This window comes from Cebidichthys violaceus, unplaced genomic scaffold (genome assembly GCF_023349555.1).
Source record: "Cebidichthys violaceus isolate CVI_PGR_0920_01 unplaced genomic scaffold, fCebVio1.0.p SCAF_10, whole genome shotgun sequence".
In the NCBI taxonomy this organism is placed as follows: domain Eukaryota; kingdom Metazoa; phylum Chordata; class Actinopteri; order Perciformes; family Stichaeidae; genus Cebidichthys; species Cebidichthys violaceus.
This window is the reverse complement of record NW_027176263.1, coordinates 3,512,096-3,532,359: the sequence shown is the minus strand read 5'-3', so window position 1 is coordinate 3,532,359 and position 20,264 is coordinate 3,512,096. Positions and strand designations below refer to the sequence as shown.

Below are 20,264 nucleotides of genomic sequence, written 5' to 3'. Positions count from 1 at the left end.
TAAACTCTTTTTGTTTTTTTCTTTGTACACTTCCCAACACGCTCAAGGAGAAACATGTGGTAACCTCATAAGTGGTCTCTCCACTACCACCAGGCCCACCACCTCTAACCCTAACTGCCCACTCATGTTAATCCCACTTCAAAGTAAGATCCTCCTCCAGTCTTGGAGGATCTCAATTTGTATTGAGATGTTGAGGTCTAAAAGCCATGCCACCCAAGTACTCAGTTCACTCCTGAGGATCTGGAACATTTCTAAATGATTTATAGGTTGTTATTCTTTTCTTTTCTTTTTTTCATACAAACTCACAATATCACAAAAAATGTAATCTTGTGATGCCATTAAATTGCAATGTGTGAGGTACGGTGAAGAAACTCTCTATTTATTGTCCTTGTTAAATTGTTTACCACCAAAATAAAGTCAATCACATTTTTGTAAATAAATTAAAAATAGCATAAAGAAAAAGAGCTTTTCTGCTCATGTGATAATGATAAATTATTTGTTCTGAAGTCCCAGTCACTGAAACATGACGAGTACAGGCAGTAAAAAGAAATTAAACTTGTATCCAATCAATCCAATACGTCTCTATTACAATTACTTGATTAATAATGAGGCAAATCATACTGGTAACATTTTGTCCATCATGAAACACGATTCAGGGACATTTTACTGGTATTTCTGCCATTGTTAGCAGAAGCAGCTAGGTAATGTTGTTTGTCAAGCCCTCATCTGCTACTGCCATCTAATGGTCAACAGATGTCACAGCACAGATTGAAATAAATAAATGGATGCGATGTTGCTCCATCACAAGAGGGAGCCATGCAATAAGCTGGCAAAGTTGTGAGCCGTTCCTCTCGACTTTTGATGGATGCCAGACATTATCTCACTATACTGATAGGAGGCAGAGGTCGTGTGTGTTTGTGCTGTTGTGCTACAAAATTGATAAACGCCTGAGTTGTTGTTCATAGTCAACATGTCTTTACATTACATTACATTACAGTCATTTAGCAGACGCTTTTATCCAAAGCGACTTACAATAAGTGCATTCAACATTGATAATCAAAAGAACTACTAGTCACCAGAAGTCATAAGTACATTTCCTTTTCCAAACAAGCATCTAAGAGCATGAAGCAGAGCATAACTCAGAGCCAAAGTACAGTGCAGAAACAAGAAAAACAGTTAGTGCTATAAGTAATACAAATACAATAAGTGCAACAAGCTAGTATGAATACAATAAGTGCTAAGTGGAAGGCTCAGGGTAGCACTTCCTAAAGAGGTGGGTTTTCAGCCTGCGCCGAAAGATGGGCAGCGACTCCGCTGTCCTGACATCAGTGGGAAGTTCATTCCACCACTGTGGGGCCAGGACAGAAAACAGCCGTGACCGGGTCGATCGGCCGCCAGGACCTCTGAGCGACGGGGCGACCAATCGCCCCGAGGCAGCAGAGCGAAGCGGTCGGGCGGGGGTGTAGGGCTTGACCATGGCCTGGAGATAGGAAGGAGCTGCTCCTTTCACTGCCCTGTAGGCTAGCACCAGAGTCTTAAACTGGATGCGAGCTCTTACAGGTAGCCAGTGTCTTAACCCTATTTTTAATGTTTGATTGGCCTTTTTAGATTTATATTAATAAATAGATTACATCGTGTGTGGCTTTGTGAACCTTCCATGAAAGATACTGTATATAGAACTGTACTGCTTTTGCCCATGTGGAACGTTGTTAAAATGTCTACATCAGTATCATCAAACATCAGTATCAAAAGGACGTAACTGAATATTTCTCAGACACCTGATAATCTACAATTGAAATGCTAAAATAATTTAAACCATTGTGGCAGACAGTGGTTATAAATCTTTTGGATACAAAGTGATGCTTAGTTCACATGAATGTGTTCACATAGTAGTGAACTGTAAATTCAAATAATGATGTCTTCTCTTATGGTAGTTTCAGTGGCCTGAAGGCTGAAAGCCTGAAAGCTAAGAAAAGGGATTTTTTTTAAAGAAACTTGGTGACAAATTTAGAATAATAGTTATAATACATATTAGATAATAGCAACACGTCTTTCGTTTCTTACAGTCCTGATTGGCACATCAAATTACTGTGAAGAAGAGCACATGCAGAGAATATTTAATTATAGAGTTTATCGAATAAGTACTATAAGTTTCGGTCATCAGTCATTTTGTCATGCTGGTTTGACAATTATCCAGATTTGAAACTGGGCATTTGAACTTTTTGCAACAAGCGAAGGTGATTTCTACCTCGTTCAGATGTTGCTGAGATAATATGTGCCGTCAATCCCAGCCCATGTATTGCTTGTTCACTGATGAATATATTTTACTGCAATGTGACTTTGTAGCTGTGGCTTTGTACTACATGTATATTTTTAGAGTGGCAAGAGATAGTCACACTTTATCAGTCCCCATGGGGAAATATGTCCTCTGCATTTGATCCATTCTAACTATTTACATTTTGCAGCCACAGCGTAGCGCCTGGAGACCATCTGCAGATCTTAGGCAAGCAACTTGGTCAAGGGCAAAGGCATAATTATGAATAATACTCGTAAATAAATGCACATATCCATCATCTCCATTTTAAATAACATTTTACTTTTCATACAATCACATCTCAGGTTAAAACATATCTTTTATTAATCTGTTTATGCCTTGCTGACATGTTGATGGGAGGCCTCATTGGTTACTCTGAAGGTTGGTTTGTTCAGTTGTACTGTAGTCTAACAGACTTAAGCGCTACATCTATGTTGAGACTTAGGAGTTTGAGCATATGGGACCCAGTGGGGACTATACTATATACTATACTGACTTGCCATACAAAAAAAAAAATCAAAATTAAGACCTCGATCCACAGAGGGAAATTTACCTTTCCTGAAAAAAAAAACCCTGGAAAATATCAGTACTTCCTGGACTGTACTTCCTGTGCATACATCCAGTCCATTTAAGGCTATGTTCTCCTCCTAAATCTGTTTTCTGTGAGGTTTGATCATACAAGAGAATCTGATTCACCAAACTCTCTTACCTAATTTATCTTAATCACTAATTTCAGCCTGTCAATTGCTGCCACCTCATGACGAGGTGCACGTTCGTGAGATGTTTTCTATGGCAAAACCAACACCCCTAAAGCTGCCATACAAGTCACATTGTGCTGACTTACCTTCATTTCATGGAAATGTATTGTAGCCTTGCCCTTGATCATAACCGCTACATGATTAACCCCAATGCTAACCCTGACTTTGGAAACCAAAAAAGATCCCCACTAGAGATTACAAAACTGACACTCAAGCAAACCTCCTTAAATATTCCAAAGTCTCACATTATTTCTAACCAACTTTTACCAAAAAACACGTTTTAACTCTAAAATTTAATGGTTTATCTTATATCTTATCTATTTATCATTTTGTCCCTAAATGGGAGGAAAGTCCCCACATTGTGAATTTGTAAACACGTACTTACTCAATTGTGCTTCTTAATTTATATGAGAGACAAAAACGTTGTTTTAAAGTCTTTTTTGTTTAAAGCCTAAAGCTTCATTTTACATGCGTGTTTAACCATAAGGGAAGTTATTAGTGGTTGATATGTGGTCAAGCTAACATTCCTTTAGGCTGGCATCACTAGAATCATGACTGAGCTTCGCTGGGGAGTTGGACCTGTTATCACAAGTTTACTGTGCTTGTGTGTGTTCTCTTGTGAGGATTAAATAAGATGCATAATTTTGTTTCTTAAATACACAAAAAAAATCCACCTACTACACCCTTTCTGTGTGCATATCAGACCTCTGCTCATAATCACAATGATTATCTGTTCAATGACGTCGACCTGTTGCCCCCAGAGCTGGAGGTCAGTCCTGCAGAGGTTAATCTCAGGTCAGGCAGGAGTGCCTGTGTAACGTACACATGAAGCAGGGCAGACGCTTCAGTCCTTTGACTTGGCTGAGAAATGTGAGCAAAGGACTGATGTCTCACACATTCCATTTCTAATAGGCCCACCTACAAAGAGTGAGCTGCAGTTATGTGCAAACAGATGGTTATTCTCAACTCAAGCTTAGAATGGACTCTCGTGGGCTCTGATTTTTAATGACGTGTTCAGCCCAATGCGTCTCCTGGCATGGGAGTGTACGTAATGAAACCAAAACTGTGAAGACTATCTCCCAACTTCTGTGACTCTCTATTGGGTAACTAAATGTACCCCTAAAAACATGGCCGCAAAGTCTTAAGCATGTAATAGTGTTAGGACATGCTCTCCTTACCTTCCCTTCATTTATTCGATTCTGCTGGAGATAGAAGGAAAGTGCACTGAGCCAAAATCGGGGGCTCGCTCTCCTCCTGGGAAGAATATTATTCCAGCTCTGTGCTAAGGGTCGCAAGCTAGCAGGGCAGGTCAAGCATCCACTTTATCCCCATTGTTTCTCCCCAACCCTCTAAAGTATAGTGCTTCCCTCAGTTTCATCTCCACCCTACCAGATTTTGACAAAATAAACACTTCATGAAATACTTCAGATATGTTTAACATGCATTACAATTCATTTGTCTTAAACTGTCTTGATGTGAACAGTATCTGAATCCATTACCATAAACATACTGTAATTTATTCCCAAGCTTTCTTTAAGAAATCACCCAGCTTATTTTTCTGTCCTGAAAAGAATCGGTGAACTACTCACAGCGTCTGTGATGTGTGCGTTGTTTGAGTTTAAAACATATTTGGTTTCGCCTCTGATCTGCTAAAGTGATACTACGGGCATCATCTGCTTAGACTATGCTTATTTTTTAATAAACTACTAACCTATTTATGTTGGCTCGGCATGAATATTTAAGATATAAAGGTTATGAAATTAATTTCCACAGTATGAACATTACTTGAAGATCCAATATAAACAATTTTACAGTGTCACAATCAAATTTAATTTGTTGTTTTATTTCAAAATTGAGTAAGTAGTGACGCTGAACTGAGCTGTAAGCTATTACATGTGTGATTGGAAATATCTCATAACTTGTTCATGCATCTGGAAACAGAGAAGCCTTGTGCCAAAAATGACTTTATCTTAAGTAACAGAGGAATACAGTGTTTGGTTAAAAATGGGACGAGACAGAAATTGCAATATAGTTAAAATTCAACTATTTCTAGTTAACTGGAATGAATGCAACACAGAGAGTTGATTAACAAGCTGTAACCTGGCAAATGTTGGACGAGGTTTATCCAAACATTTACTCATATCCATAACCGGCCATGGCTCCGGTCCTGCTGCTGGCCTCTTCAGAGAGCCAGGTGTCCGTTCGCATCTGTGTCAAACTTCAGCTTCTCCTCAGTGAGCTCTCTCTGCAGCTCAGTTAACTACACGAGGACATGCAGTCAGCCAACAAGCTACGAACCACACACAAACCCAGATTCTGAAATGTTGGCCTGTTTTGAAATGTTTATGCATTTCCATTGTATAACAAATTCTTATCAAACAGGATTAAGTAATTATGTGAAGCATCATCACTTATGCAAGTGCATTAGAGTAAATGAAGCATGAGCATTAAAATTGAACTGACAACACTTCAATAAGCGGATTTAAATGTATTCATACTTTGTATCCATTCTAAATTACTAATTTCTGTCAAACTAAAATACTAGCTTCATATTTTCTCTGGCTGAATAGATCCAACAACAGTGACAGGTTTACACCTCTGCAAAATAACCCGTTATTAGTCTAAATGATAAGAAACCGAACCAAAAAGAGGAGCACACAGACGTGTACAGTAAATGTGCACACAGTCAGAGTCGGTGACAAATTGATGCTCTGTGACTCTGATGAGTGTGAAAGCACAGAGCGGGTTCATTGACACTAGTGCCCATCCTTTTGTTACTGTCCAGGCTTTGGAACAGAAAGGCGCTTTCACATCTAAACATGAATGGGACTTATTAAGGGGATATGATACTGTTGTCGAGTAAATAAATGCTGCTCTGTTATATATAGGCAGCTGCGTCGCCTTCATATGCACAACATGTCTGCTATTTGAACAAATACATACATGCAAGGCAGTACATATTAGCTAAAAGCTCTGATTGGTTTTGTTACTGTCCTTGAAACACTTACTGTAGTCATCCACACACACCCGTGTGTTGTATCCCGCCCTGTCTCCCTCCCTCTGGTAGTGGGTCAAGTTCTGCATGCATTCTCAACAAGGGTTTGGCTGGTACTTGTGTGCCAACTGCATTCGGATGGTCCCAGGCAGAGATTCCGCTGTAACCAGTCACTGGATTGATCAAGTCATATTAATGCTCTGACCTCTCTTGCACACACACTCATACTGACCATGCTCCTCTGGTGTTGCTTCCTTTCCAGAGACTGCGGAGGCTCCGGTAAACGTAAATCAGGTAAGAATCTGAAATAATTTTACCTTGGTTGGTCAGTATCCATGCATTTGTATTGTGCCTTCATTGTATTTACTGATTACTTGAATGATATTGTGATTTTGACTACAAGTTTGAGAATGAAAAATATCTGGGGGACATCTGTAGTCCGCTCCTCATCTCTGCTTGAGGCTAGCACCTTGAGGCTACATTAGCCACTGCTAGCATAACTCACCCGAATCTCCGGCAGTCATGTTGTAATGTACCAGGTTTCATCACCTGGTTTTGACAAAGAAGAATGTTTGGAAAAGAGCTGCCACAATTAATCTATTAATTGATAAGTCGATCAACAGAAAATTAATCACCAACTATTTTAAATGTTATTTTTCAGGCAAGAATGTCAAATAGTTTTTGCTTCAGCTTCTCAAATGAACAGATTTGCTGTGTTTTGTTATCACACATGACAGTCAAATATTTGTAAGACCGTACAATGAGGTCTGCGAAATGGCATTTTGCCACAGTTTAAAAAAACATTTGACAGAATAAAAAATGAGTTGAGAAAATAATCTGAAGATTAATTGATAATCAAAGTGATTGCTAGTTGCAGCCCTATCGTTTGTAATACAAAAGATGACATCTCTGGCTCTGCTGGATTATTAATTTAATTCATTTTCATCCACAATATCATAAGAGTGCAATACCAAAATGGCGGTTGAGTTCTTTTTCAAGAGTACATGATCTTCAAAAACACACACAACCTGACCAAAGACTTCTGTATGGTAATGAAATAGTTAAGAAAACAGTGTTAGGTGGGAGAGACCACCTGTTTGTGCATCTGTAAGTTTGCTTTGCTGTTGGCTTCATGTTTGTATGTGAGAGAAGGACAGAAGACATAAAGTCCAAGTGACTCAGCTGAGCAGGGGGATACAGGCGTGGGAGGCAGCAGGAAAGGCATGAGAAGGGTTTCGTGAACAGCTGTGCAAGTGTTGCGTATTTGTGTGTGCGGGCACTTGCATGCATGCAGTCTCAGAATACCCGCACAAATTACTAAATTACACACTAGCCGTGCAATCAGATGCAAAGTTGCTGTGGCCATCCTTCCTGCAATCTGCCACAGATATGTATGACATAGCTGGGCAATGGAAGTCTGTAAATGACCTGTAAGTTAATTTTTCTGTGGGCGATGCACTTTGAGGAAAAGCTGTGCCGGAGTTGCCACCAAACGAAATAAGACCCCAACCTAATTTCATTATATGTTCCATGGTATTGAGGCTTTACGTAACACGGAATTCCAGCTACATAACAAAATGGAAAAATGTGTCTTATTTCAGCTGTGTGTGTGTGTGTGTGTGTCGCGTAACCTACATTCAGTCTGTGCAAGATATTAGATTGGTTTCCAGTCATATTCATATCTGCTGCCTGGAAAGTTTGTCATATAGTGCCTGACGTTTGCATGCACGGTTGCAGCTGTTTCATTCTGAATGGTTGGGTTTGATAGTAAATATGTTATTTCCTAGGCAGTTTCTAAGATGCACATGCATTTATGCTTACAATAAATCATTCGATGGGATCAAGTCGACCGGTGGAAACAATAATAACACACTTAATGTCTGGTGTGCATGATGATTTACTATTCACGTACTGTACAAGCCCTGCATACTTGATCTCTAAACCTTCACTACAGTCCCTATGCTGGACATTAGCGGTTAACGCAGCTGAAAGATTGATCTCTCTCTTTTAAAGCAGGACAGCAGATAAAGTGCAGTGGATCTGTGGTGAATTTGTGCTGTAGCTGCAGCTTATGGTTTCCATAATTACATGGTGCAGGTCTCCATAAGAGTTTACTGAGCCCCTGCCTCTAAACAGGAGAATGTAGCCCTTTACCACAAAACTGCTCGCAGTTAGAGGTTTAACTAGGAACTCTGTTTACCTGGCAAGCAGAAGAAATTAGATGAATCTCTTCAGTTGACACACTCCCAGCTCTCACTATCTTCTTGTCATGACGATATTGGCAACGTCGTAATTGTTTGACTTTTTTGTCTCCCTCCAGACGAATAAAGTCCTATCTTATCTAACTTTTCATTGTTTTTGATACTCTTCGTTAGAAATTAGTTTTGTACTGATAGGTGATGGAGATCAATGGGAGAAAAAAAGTAATTTAAAAGGGAATCATGTGTGTATATACTAAGGTATTTCATCAGTCATATTTTTTCAGTAAGATTCTGGCCCATATCTAATTTATTGTCTTCAAACTGTGACTTCTCACACAACCAGTATGAGGTTGAGGCAGTCTGCATTATTGACTCAGCACCGTAGCCAGGCCACTATCTACAAACATTTCAAAGAAAGACATACTATCTTCTGTCTAACACATAATGGAGTTGTCAGGATTGACTGCCGATAGCGGGCTCGTCAGTATAAATCACTGTCAGATAACTAGGACTGATAAGAAGACATGCTGCCATAACCAAAACCCTGAAGGAAACATCTTTCGACTAGATACCGTGGTGATGAAATACATAACACTTTATCCATACATGGGAGAGAAAGAGCAGGGGAAAGGTTTCATAGGTAAAAGAAAACAATCTGAATCAAATTAACTCCGATTTTAGGATCAACTTCTGCCTACGGGGTGTTGAGGTTCAGGAGATTCAGATCATCTTTAAATCATCAATTCTAATCTTATTCAAAAAGAAAGTGAGATGAGCAGAACACAGTTAGAAATTGAACAGGAGAGAAAAAAACCCTTTCAGGGGTTTAGTGCATGTGAAAAGCTGCTGGAGAGGAGAGGAGGTTTACGTGGCAAGTGGAAACCATTTCAGTGTTGCACACGGACTGAGGGAGTGTGTTTATGTGTGCAGACTTGCTGTCTTTATTTGAGCTGCGGGTCTCTGGGGGCCTGTAGGGTGTGTGTGTGTGTGTGTGTGTGTGTGTGTGTGTGTGTGTGTGTGTGTGCATGAGGTTGTGTCTATGTGGGGGTTTAGATACTGTATGTGGCTATACGTATGCTCGTTGGGAGGAAAAGGGTTAGTGTGTTCACAAGTTAGATGGTGGGGTGGGTCAAGAGTTCTGTGTGTTTGTTTGTATTTGCAGATGGATAAGATTTTAAACTGGCATAGGAAATCATTAAGGCAAATGAGCACTTCCAAATCACTTTAACAAGCGTACACTGTTTCACCAGCTTCTTTCTCAATGAACAGCTCCCCATCTTCTAGGTACAATGTACAATGATTCTCACAGTAGCCCAAAGAATAATATTGTGGGTTGAACCGGATTTAACTATAATCTTACACCTTTTTGAAAACAATACTATTTTTCATAGATATTGCTGTTAATTGTATGGCTACAGCTGTAACATCAGTGTAAAGATGTTGTTTTTTTCCCCCTGAAGTTACAACTTAACTATGCTGGGTCGAAGCTCCACCCCCACCAGTCGAGAGCAGATCCAATACAGGCCTCTCTGTTTCTGATAAGTGACCATTTGTCACAGTGGACTCCCACCCTGGAGGCAGCACTTAAGCTTTTTGCTGAAAACACCACGTTCAAGCCAGAAAATGTTCTGCAATAAATAAGATCAGATATGTTTGTTTGTATAAGTATTTTGTAATTTTGTAAAGGGCCAGTCAAAGATATAAGTTACATTGTTCTTTGATGTTTGCTTTGGCTTCACATACTAGTTGTGTTAAAGGCATCAGATTTTCACCTGGAAAACATAATGATTTGGAGGATTGGAGAACTGCTTTATCAGCAGTTTGCCTCTGATTCTAGACTTTTTGGAAACCATTTTTCTCTGCAGTATCATGTGTAATGGTAACTACTGAAGTCACAGGTACCCTGTGGAGTTTATTACCTCTAGTAGAGCTGTGGAGTGATGCTTTTAAGAGTGTGTCCCTGTTTTATACACACAACTAACTGTAACCTGTGTGTATGTGCACAAAGACGTATATGCACCCCGGTTACACTTGGTGGATGCAAGATGTAAACAATGTAGGTTTCATATTTTTCAAAACCTCGGCTATATTTGAAAATGCTCTTTTTGTCTAATGCAACTTTCTTTTGACTTCTATGACATATACACTTTTATCTAGACCTAAAATACTCAGCAGAGGAAGTGAACATAATTAAGATATTCAACCGATTTTAGAAGCATTGTGAAAGCTGTCTTACTGCAAGATGATTTTGTTGAAGGTTTCTGTACTATTTGTTTGTGGTCTGCCTCTTCTCCCTCAGGGCCACATACTGATTCAATGACATGAGTACATCTGCACTACATTGAACAGCAGTCCTGTGTCCTTTTCTAATCCAACTGCACATCTGCTGCTGAAAAGGCAAACAAAAGCATTGCACTTTGCCAAATTGTACTGCTCTGAACCCAGATCTGCTCTCATAAAGTTACCCCAGAGTTCAAAATATGGCAGTAAGACATGAAGGCCAGTGCCAACTATGCTATCAACCAAAATGCTTGATCCTGAAAAATCTCTCACGAAGAAAAATTCCTTGGTTTAAATGGGTAGACTAGACTCCCTGGTTTCCTCCTCTTGGTGATGAATTATTGCAAAGTTCCTCACTGTCATCATCTTTGGATGGAGCTGATGATGGGTGAGTTGGGGTGGGGGTGGGGGTTGGATGGAGTTAGGACGTCTGGGAGTGCAAGGGTGGGAGCAGGAAGCACATGTATAAATCTGAGCGAGTAGAGATATAAACACAGAGAGTGGCTAATGGGGCTATCTGATGGAAGCCAAGAAGAAAATACTTTTCTTTTCAGAGCTCATGAATACATACTTATGTATCATGAATACATAAGATCTACATTGTGCAGATGCATATTAACACAAACACAGGTTCACACACACACAAAGTTCCCAGCCTTGTTTTATCAGACGTACCCCCACAGCCCTATCAGGTGAACTCAAGTGCCCCTTCAGCAACAGCACCCATCATGTTCCAAATATGTTTATTCCAATTTTACAGTATTTGTATCATACAATACAAACATCAATGTAAATGTTGTTTTGGCTCAGCTTGTATTCGTACAAATACCACTTAGAATTGCAGACACTAGACTTTTCAACCATCTATCCATTACTTTGAACTATTTGTACCGTTGCTCATAGTTTTCATGTACTTTCTTTTTTTACCAACTGTTTTTTAGGTACTGTTTTTATTTTTTAATAAAATCGTAATTTCTATTTTTTCAAATTAGTTGAGCTACTCACACTCTTTCCACATACATCCTGGCAACTTTAGTGGTAATCATGGTTTGAAATCACTGCTCTATATTACTGAATACTATGAAATCACCTTTTTTCAGGGAGTGAATAATTGAAGTACCGTAACTTTACTGGTCTAATGCAGTTCATTGTCGCCTTGATTTGTACACAGTAATTAATGTAGCTCATTTTATACTATTTATTTTGTAGCTCTCGTTACACAGTTCATTTGAAATGAGACCTTTCCTGTCCAAGACTCACAGGATTGTTTCTCATCTTTCTCACACATGTTTTTCTTGTTCTGGCTCTGTCTTCTTGCTGTTGCAAAACATTTCATTTCCTGAATGAGGCTGAAATATTTGCTTTTGTTTTCCAGGCATATTGACTTTGCAAAGAAGGTCTTTACTCACTCACCTCAGGTCTCAGAATTACAGTTCTTTCACAGCAGTAGTTAATTGTTTGTAGTAGAAAGCTCCATTCACATAATTTTACATAGATTATGGTTTTATGAGATCATGACCTGCTGAGTTTTATATCCATCTGTCTTGAAATTATATCGTTGACGAGTGTGTGTGTGTGTGTGTGTGTGTGTGTGTGTGTGTGTGTGTGTGTGTGTGTGTGTGTGTGTTTTATAGGACAATGTCCAGGATAGCAGATTTATTAAAAATGTTGTACTAAGTAAGCACAGGTTCAGACAAAATCTTCAGGTTTGTGGTTTAAATAGAGGGGAAATTACTTCAAAGTAAAGAGTAGCTAATTTAAATTGCACTCAGTAACTATGGTTCGTACTAATAAATCTGTACATCAAGACAAGTCAAGATCAAAGGTCTTTACACATGTCAAATTTTCCTCCTGCATACAAAAATATGCGATATCTAAAAAATGCCTTTTAAAATGTTATAAAGTGGGAAAAAAAGCACATGAAAACATCCTTAATGAAAGTAAAAAGACTGACTTATAAAACCAATAAGTACTGACAGTAATTTCAAGTTACTAGTAAATATTGTGTAATATTTTCACTTTGAATCAGTCTAATTATTTCCTTGTTGATGTCATTTTTATTGATCTTTGAGTTGAAACTCAACCACACGTTTCCAAGAATAGTGTCGAAACAAATATTAGCTGGAACTAAAGTAGTTGCTGTCCTAATACACTTTGAAGAACAAGAAGGCAATACCCCGTATTTGAATAATATGTTCTTTCCAATGTTTCTGCACCCAACTTTGTGGTTTGACAAAACATCTTGCACAAATAACATGAAGCGACATAAACCACAGCCCAACCACAGTAATCCAGTGTCAGACTCTTTGGCAGATTTAACATTTGAGATGTTAATGGTGCTGAATTCATCTTCATAAGTTATGAGCCCCTTGACATTTAATTTTTGTTCCCAACTTGACATCAAAATATTATCCTGGGAGAGAATCTTCAGTCTGAAGGATTGTCGCCAAGTCAGCTCTTTAGAGAAATGACAGCTTAATCCAAGTTGCCTCAATCGTTCCTTATCTAAGGCTCAAATCTTCCATCTGTTGCACTGAACTATTTTCATTTTCCATTCTTGGGACGGAACAATATTTTTTGTTTACCACATTTTTACAAATGTGACATTATTTTGCTTGAAATTATTGTTGATTTTGTGAGTCAAGAACCCACATATTGCTTTTACACCTGATGGAGATTGGTAAAAGCAGCATGTGACCATAAATGGAATTTGCAATCTCTACTGTGGTTGTAGATCCTTTACTGTTATTCAAACACGCCATAAAAGTAAATTGTGTATCTAGCAGCGTTATTAGTGTAAACAGATATAATCTAAAGTTTGCAGACAGTAGCTCCCTTTCTGTCTGGAGCTTTGAACTCAGTGGTCAGCCGAAGCCCTTCATAATGTGTGAACTGAATGTCAGCTGTGGTTGTGTCTGGATTCCAGCTGACTCTTGTTAGATCTGCTTTCGGTCATTTAGCTATGCTTGTTTGAAGGATTCTTCACGATTAAGCCTTCAGCCGGGCTCAGTTGATGCAGGCGAAAAATATTATAGATGTTTGTAATGTTTAGCGGGCATTTTATACGTGATTACAAATAAAATCACATGTTTGCGTCTTAAACAAGGCATTCCTGGAGTTACTTAGAGTGACCAAACTCTGGTTATGATTCCTGGAGTTACTTAGAGTGACCAAACTCTGGTTATGTGGTGGACAAGACCAAGTTATGAAAGCAAGACAGAACTGTGAAAAAAACAAATTCACTGCTGGTGTTTATATGGTTAACTCAGTGAAGTACAGAAAGGAAGATTTCCATTGGCTGGGTTGCACGCTGTAGTGAGAGCTCTAGTGTTTCATTGAGTCAGAGGGCCATCCCTCTGAGCACAGCTCCAGCCCCTTCATCTGGTTCTATTTAAGGCCTCTAGTGCCGACTCTTATGATTGGCGTTCACAACCCCCTACTCTTCCTCCAGCTCCAGCCCTAACTGAGGAGAAGGAGGCTTTTAAGCAGATGGTTTATTTTCCAGGGGAAACCATTTCTTTCCCCCACTCTACTGTCCTGTCCTCAGCTGGCTTTGGCTTACTTTTCTATAGCTCCTGCAGCTACTTCTGTTTTCTCACTGCTGCTCCTCTTTCTACTGTGTTAATGTGCCTACCGGCATCTACTGACCCGGCCCAGCTTTGTCGGACTATCAGGATGAGGCCCTTTCAGTAACACAGAATGGATTTTCTGCACTTGACTGCTTGATCCCTAACTTTTTGGATCTTTCAGCATCTCCATTGCCCTTGTTGTTGGGCTGGAGGGGGATGCAGCTCTATGGCTAGACTCTCAGGAAGATGCACTGAGCCCTGTGAATATTGTGATTGGCTGAGCTCTACAGACAAAGTGGCCTATGGCACAACAAGTGCCCAGCAGTCGTTCTCGTGGACCTATGGCTGGCAGCTGGCTGACAGCATGTTTTTTCCCATCAACCCCAGGTCTGGATGCTTCGGATCCCATGCTCCTGGATCAGTATGTGGTGGTGGCCAGTTACGAGAAGCAAGAGCCTGCAGAAATCAGCCTTCAAGCGGGCGAGGTGGTCGACGTCATTGAAAAGAGCGAGAGTGGTGAGTAACAAAGACACATTGAGCAGGAAAAGGCAGCGTGCATGTTGTGTGCATTTCAGACACAAACTTTCACGGTTGAGTCCATAGTTCCTCAAACATGCTGCCCTTCTCCCTAACTCTACCCTCTCACCTCCTTTGTCCCCAGCTAGCTGTTGCTTAGCCCCATCTGGAGGCTCACTTTGGCCTCCAGTCAGCCCTGTTTTTTCCCACTGTTGGTTTAGGCCAGGGGCCAGAATGTTGCCTCTAGCAAGAGGAATGTCTTCCAGACTCATATTAATTATTGCACCTCACTTAAATGAAAAGCCAGCAAGACATGCCGGATTTTCAAATGCCAGCTGCAGAGAGTCCTTAGTCAGCTGTTTAACCTCTGGAAAGAGCTTGCAAACAGGACAAAGATCATGTTTTAGGATATGTGACTCAGTTTGACAATATTTAATATTGAATGAGTTCGTAGCATGATGACGTAAAGCACTTCATGATATTCTAGGAACATGCTGTAATGCCTCCCGGTACTTGCATTTATTCTGTGTGGCAGAAGACACAAAAAAACCTTAATTATTGTTTCATGTTATGTGCTGTTAATATGAGTATGAAATCATGTGTCTTAGATAAATATACTAAAACTGGCAACTATCACTGACACCCAGGTCTGAGCACATGCCTTTAATAACTTTTATTTTTAAAGGAAATTTGAGTGATCAGAGAAGTATAGGGCCAGTAACAGGGTCTGACGTTCAGCTTTAATGTTCAGTAATTCAGTACGCTGAGACAGTAAAACAGTAATGGGACTCATGTGTTCTTCAGCGGGCGGATGGGGACGGAGGAAACGGTGACCAGGAAGGCAATTGGATTTGGGTTTCATGATGGGTGTGAGTGAAACGCCATGCCACACTGGCCTTAAGGAAGAGGGTCTGTAGAGTAAGCTTGCTTTGAAGTGTCACGTGTCCTGCCTTCGGGTTCATGTATTTATTTTCACTCCCTGCTCCAGTAGGATTTCAACCCAATGGGGAGCCACAATGAGGCGGATATTCCAACACCTTGAAGTCCTTTTATCAGGGGCCCTTATATGAGAGCTTTCCTCCATGAAGTTGAACTGTATAGTCCTGTGCTTTTAAGTAGAGGCCCCTTCACTTTTGTATTTCAGCTGACCACTTTGCAAAGTTACAGTGGTTGATGTGTGTATTGATGATCCATGCAGAATGTGAAACTCTTGCACTTCAATGGTTAGGATTTCCAGGCTTTCGTTTTATTACCATAGCTTAGTTTCCATGTTATTGTTGCTTTGTTTCATCCTCTTCTCTGATGCAGAGACTATATTATGTTGCCACTCTCACTTACGCTCATTCATTCATCTCTGGTTTGGTTGGATTTTTCACAAGTTTCTAAAAAGCAAAACAGTAGACTCCAGGCTCCTTAAAACACATCCTAAGGCTATTTGACAGTTTTATTATACACTGACGGACACTTTCAAAGAGATCTGAAGTAAATACAGCCCCCAACCCCTCCAATTCGCTATGGAGACTGTTTCCAGCAGCACAGCTAGCATTTAACTGAAATCTCAACACCTCCTGCAATGGAAGTTGGCTAAATCTGCTCCATTTGGCTGGGTGACATCACTCCATATCCCTTTGCCAAAACTAACAAGACCAGGTGTGTGCTAAGAAGATTTCAGAGCTCATTTGATTCAGCATCCATTTCCTTGCAGGATAAATACAAAACCCTTTAATAGTTTCTGACAGATTGATCTGTGTATTACAGAGCTAAGCATTAGAAGCACTAAAAGGTGTCTATTACACATGTAATGATAAAAGGTTTGTATGGATTTTTTATTGAGCCTTCAGCTACAGTTTCATATTTTCCTAGAAAGCCAATCACATTTAAACTGGCTTTTGGGGTCCCCCTGCAGAGTCTTTGGATCCGGTGAGTAGAATATATCTGTATGCTGTTATATTGCCAAGTCATTTTGTATCAGCATTGTGCGTCTGGCTGGTTTTGGATGAGGTTTTTTACACAAAGGTGTGATGTATGAGAGTGTAACAGTGACAGATCTACTGTAGAAATGGAAAACTACAGCTCTGTATTATTGTAGCCATTCACCCCAGTCCTTCTACAGAAGTCCTACTGTTAAAGCTACTGTACCATGGACTTTGGCTGTGACTGCTGCACAGTGAAGTTATCGACTTTTCCTTACCTTGGATTAGATAATATATGCTTTTGACAGGGCAGTGAATCTAGGTCAGCCCTATCAGAGAGCTCAGCTTTCCTCATTTTTCCAGCCTGCTGGTCAGAGCCAAGGCAGTATTTTCCATTGCAGTGGCTTGACGATACGGTTTGTGTCTTGGCCTTTGTTTCAGTTGATACAGTACATTGTATTGTTTTCTGTTGGTTTTGAACTAGGTGCAGTATGCGGTAGATCAACAGGGTAGACCAATGACTGCTTGATGTTCTGTTGTAGCATTCAGTTTTTCAGGAATAATACTCGGATGAAAATAAATGCATGGCTTAATCTCAAGGAGCAAATGTTAAGGAAGTTACTATTAAATATTGTCAAAAAACTAAAAATAATTTTTAAAAATTCTGTCCTCAGTCCCTCTGCAGCTATTTTATTTGTCTATTTTATGAGAGTTTGCCAGGGGGAGATTCTGGCTCCCTAGGAGAGAGTAGTGCAATGAGAAACTCAGGGAGAAAATGGAAAAAGCCATTTCCTGCCAAAGTTAGTGGTTCAGAGAGGTTGGTTCATTATAATGGCTTAATGGATCCTCCAGGATGCCTCTTCAGTTTACACTATATTGGAGAGATGTTAACCAAAGCTAAGCTAGCAGCATTGTTGGTCAGTTGAAGTGCTCTGTTTAAACTTTGCCCCTTCATGGAGTAGTATGTAAGAAAGGAAAAATAATTTGCAGCTGGTTTGCCTACACCTCAAGGGCAGCGTTAGGCATGTTGTGCCCAGTGCTGTGTAGAAAATCTCTCTCTGTGGACCAGTCAGGGTTTAACTTGTCTCCATTCCAAGTCTACATCAGCCTCTATGAATTACAATCTGCCAAATAAACTCCAGGAATACCTGTCTGTTTTGGAGAGGCCAGCTCACATCCGCCAGTGCCTCAGGCTCCCCACTACAGTATGTATTATATATCTGCTGCTCCACCCAGCTTACTTTGGCAGGGTGGAGTGAGTGAAATTTCAGCAAGAGCCTGAATGGTCACAGTAATCTTATCTGTATAAAATTGCCCTTTTTGTCCTCACAAACACTAATGATTTTAAGTTTGACAAATGTGAGCCATAGAGTAGCTGGAAGGTAACAGCGGTACTGTAACTGCAGTTGATGATTGGCTCCCTGGCTGAAAGCCCAAAGAGACTGCTGAAGTCAAATCCTGGCAGATTAAGCAGGTCTGGCCCTCAGCATGGCATGATGGATGTGCAGGATGTCTTCTCTACCTTCACGTGGAAAAAAAGTACAATAAATGTCTCAGCGCTCCGTCTTCAGGCTAAAAGCAAAATGATCTCAGGGTACAGCTCAGCGGGAGCTCCATGTTCAGAGAGGCAGATTCTTTTTGAGTTTACTCCAAGAGCGCAGAATTACTGTTACTCTTTAAAAGGATTATTCCTGCAAACTATAAAGTTATCCATAAAATTTTACAAGGCAGTGTGTGTGTCATGGCAAAAAAAAAAAAAACAACTTCACAGATCCAGATAACTATTATGAATCAGATTATTTTAGTTCTTTTTACTGTTTTTAGCCATGCTTGCAGCTAGCTAAAACTACTGCTGTGCAGCCTCACAGAGCTGCTAGCAAAGCTGTAGACTCTTTGAGCTATAGACAAAAACAAACAGGGAATACATAACCTTGGTAAAGGTAATAAACTGGGTATATCCTTGAAGTCTTCAGTCTACAGTATTTATTGTTTCATCTGGGACGTGCTCCTAGGTCCTCATATTCAGCTGCACATATTACAATTTACTAGAATGACCAGCTGACTTTCTTCTGTAGATAATACCACCACCAAACGTTGTGTTGCCATAATATTTAGGTAGTTGAACTGAAATTACTTTGCAGATTTTAGCATCAATGGTTCCTGCAAGTGTGACAGCTGCATGTATCAATGACAGCTGCATGTTTTGAATTGAACTAAATTGCATGTATACTGGTGGTTCCACATTTTCTCTCTCAGATACGCAGTAGGATTAAAGGCAAGGTCAGTGTTGAGATTCTAGTGCTGCTTGTGCTCAAACCCTCAGTTTCCCAGTTTGGTATGTGCAGTTTCAGCAAGAACATGTTTCCTTGTATAAAAGAGGAAAAAGACTATAATTCTTGTCAGCGAACCACCAAAGACATGATACAGACAACTTTGCCAAGTGTAAAATGTCTTTTTTTAAGCAGAATTTGCAGCAGCAGATGGAAGAAACATTATACACTCATAGTAATCCCCATCTACCACATTCTTTCATCTTACCATAGGAAGCACTAATGACCGTCTCAAGAAATCAACCTTATCCTGTATTTTTAGATATGGAAACTCAAATGGGAGGTTTGTAACTGTATTTTGAACATAGGCTTCTGCTACTTCATTTTCTTGCATCTTGTCACAGAGCAATACAGGCAGAAGGGATGAAGAACAGGAGCGATAACAGTATTTAAGAGCACAAATAGTGGTAATAGTAGTGTACAGAAATCAGTCTGGTGCCAAAAGGGTGCCTCTGTCTCGCACTCAAAAATTGACCATTGAGTTGAACCAGCATTTTAAGGGGTGGTCTGTCAGACACTCAAGGACTGCTGTGTCTCCAAATCAGTGGAGCCTAGAGAGCACACAAGCTGGGGGCTATAGCTTAGTTCAGACCATGAGGGGATCCTTTCAGAGGCTGGGAGGGAGAGAAGGTTGTTCCTTAGGTCAACATCAGCTCTTGAAAGTCGTGTTGTGCCGTATTGGCCTCCCCGCCTCGTACCTCAGCCACCCAGGTAATTGAAACCCAGTGTTTAATGAAAACTGGAAATGTGTGTATATTGGGCTGGATACCTTCCCCCTTGTGCTTTGATACTGAATCCACTGTTAAAGAACACAGAAGCTAGAAATGAATGGTGTTCTCGCCTGCTCTACTCAACAGTGGTGTCAGATATCTGCAGGACTGCTGAGCCACTGCATTCCTCATCATTTCAGGTCATGGAGAAAAAAAAAAGCCTCCTTGTGCTGCTGAATCTGTTCTCATATTCATGCTACATGTGTAGATATCCTTTGTGAATATTACAGAGTAACAGAGTTTCTCCCAAAAAAGTCTCAATGAGCTCTCAAAGCTCAGGTCTATTTGTCTCAAATGATTTGTTTGTAGGGATATGAGGACATTAAGGTCCTCATCTTAGGTGATTGATTGTATATGTAGATTGCGGTTTTGTTTTATAGATTGTCCAGTCACCTTTGGAAAAACCCCAAATGTCATAAATCTAGTTTCTTGTTGCAACTGCGAGTCTGTTGTTGATTACAGTAAAAATGAAGCCAGGGTCTTAAAGTTGATAGAGTTTGCAGATGTCTGATACTGTATGAGAGATACTGATACAGAAATGCTGCTCACTCTCATTTTATGTCTGTCGACTGTATCTGCACTTGCAGGGCTAGAATATAAGTTAAAGTTAAGTGAGAC

At 40.1% G+C, this 20,264-nt stretch overlaps 1 protein-coding gene across 3 annotated transcripts in view; it reads left to right on the top strand.

Annotated features, from left to right (window-relative positions):
• Positions 1-20,264, top strand: part of LOC137879978 (SH3 and PX domain-containing protein 2A-like) — a 53,887-nt gene that overhangs the window by 19,676 nt on the left and 13,947 nt on the right. For all 3 annotated transcript variants that reach the window (XM_068721023.1, XM_068721012.1, XM_068721032.1), the window contains 2 exons: positions 6,330-6,361; positions 14,505-14,633. In XM_068721023.1, coding sequence (XP_068577124.1) covers positions 6,330-6,361; positions 14,505-14,633 — 161 coding nt within the window. The remainder of the gene's footprint in view (positions 1-6,329; positions 6,362-14,504; positions 14,634-20,264) is intronic.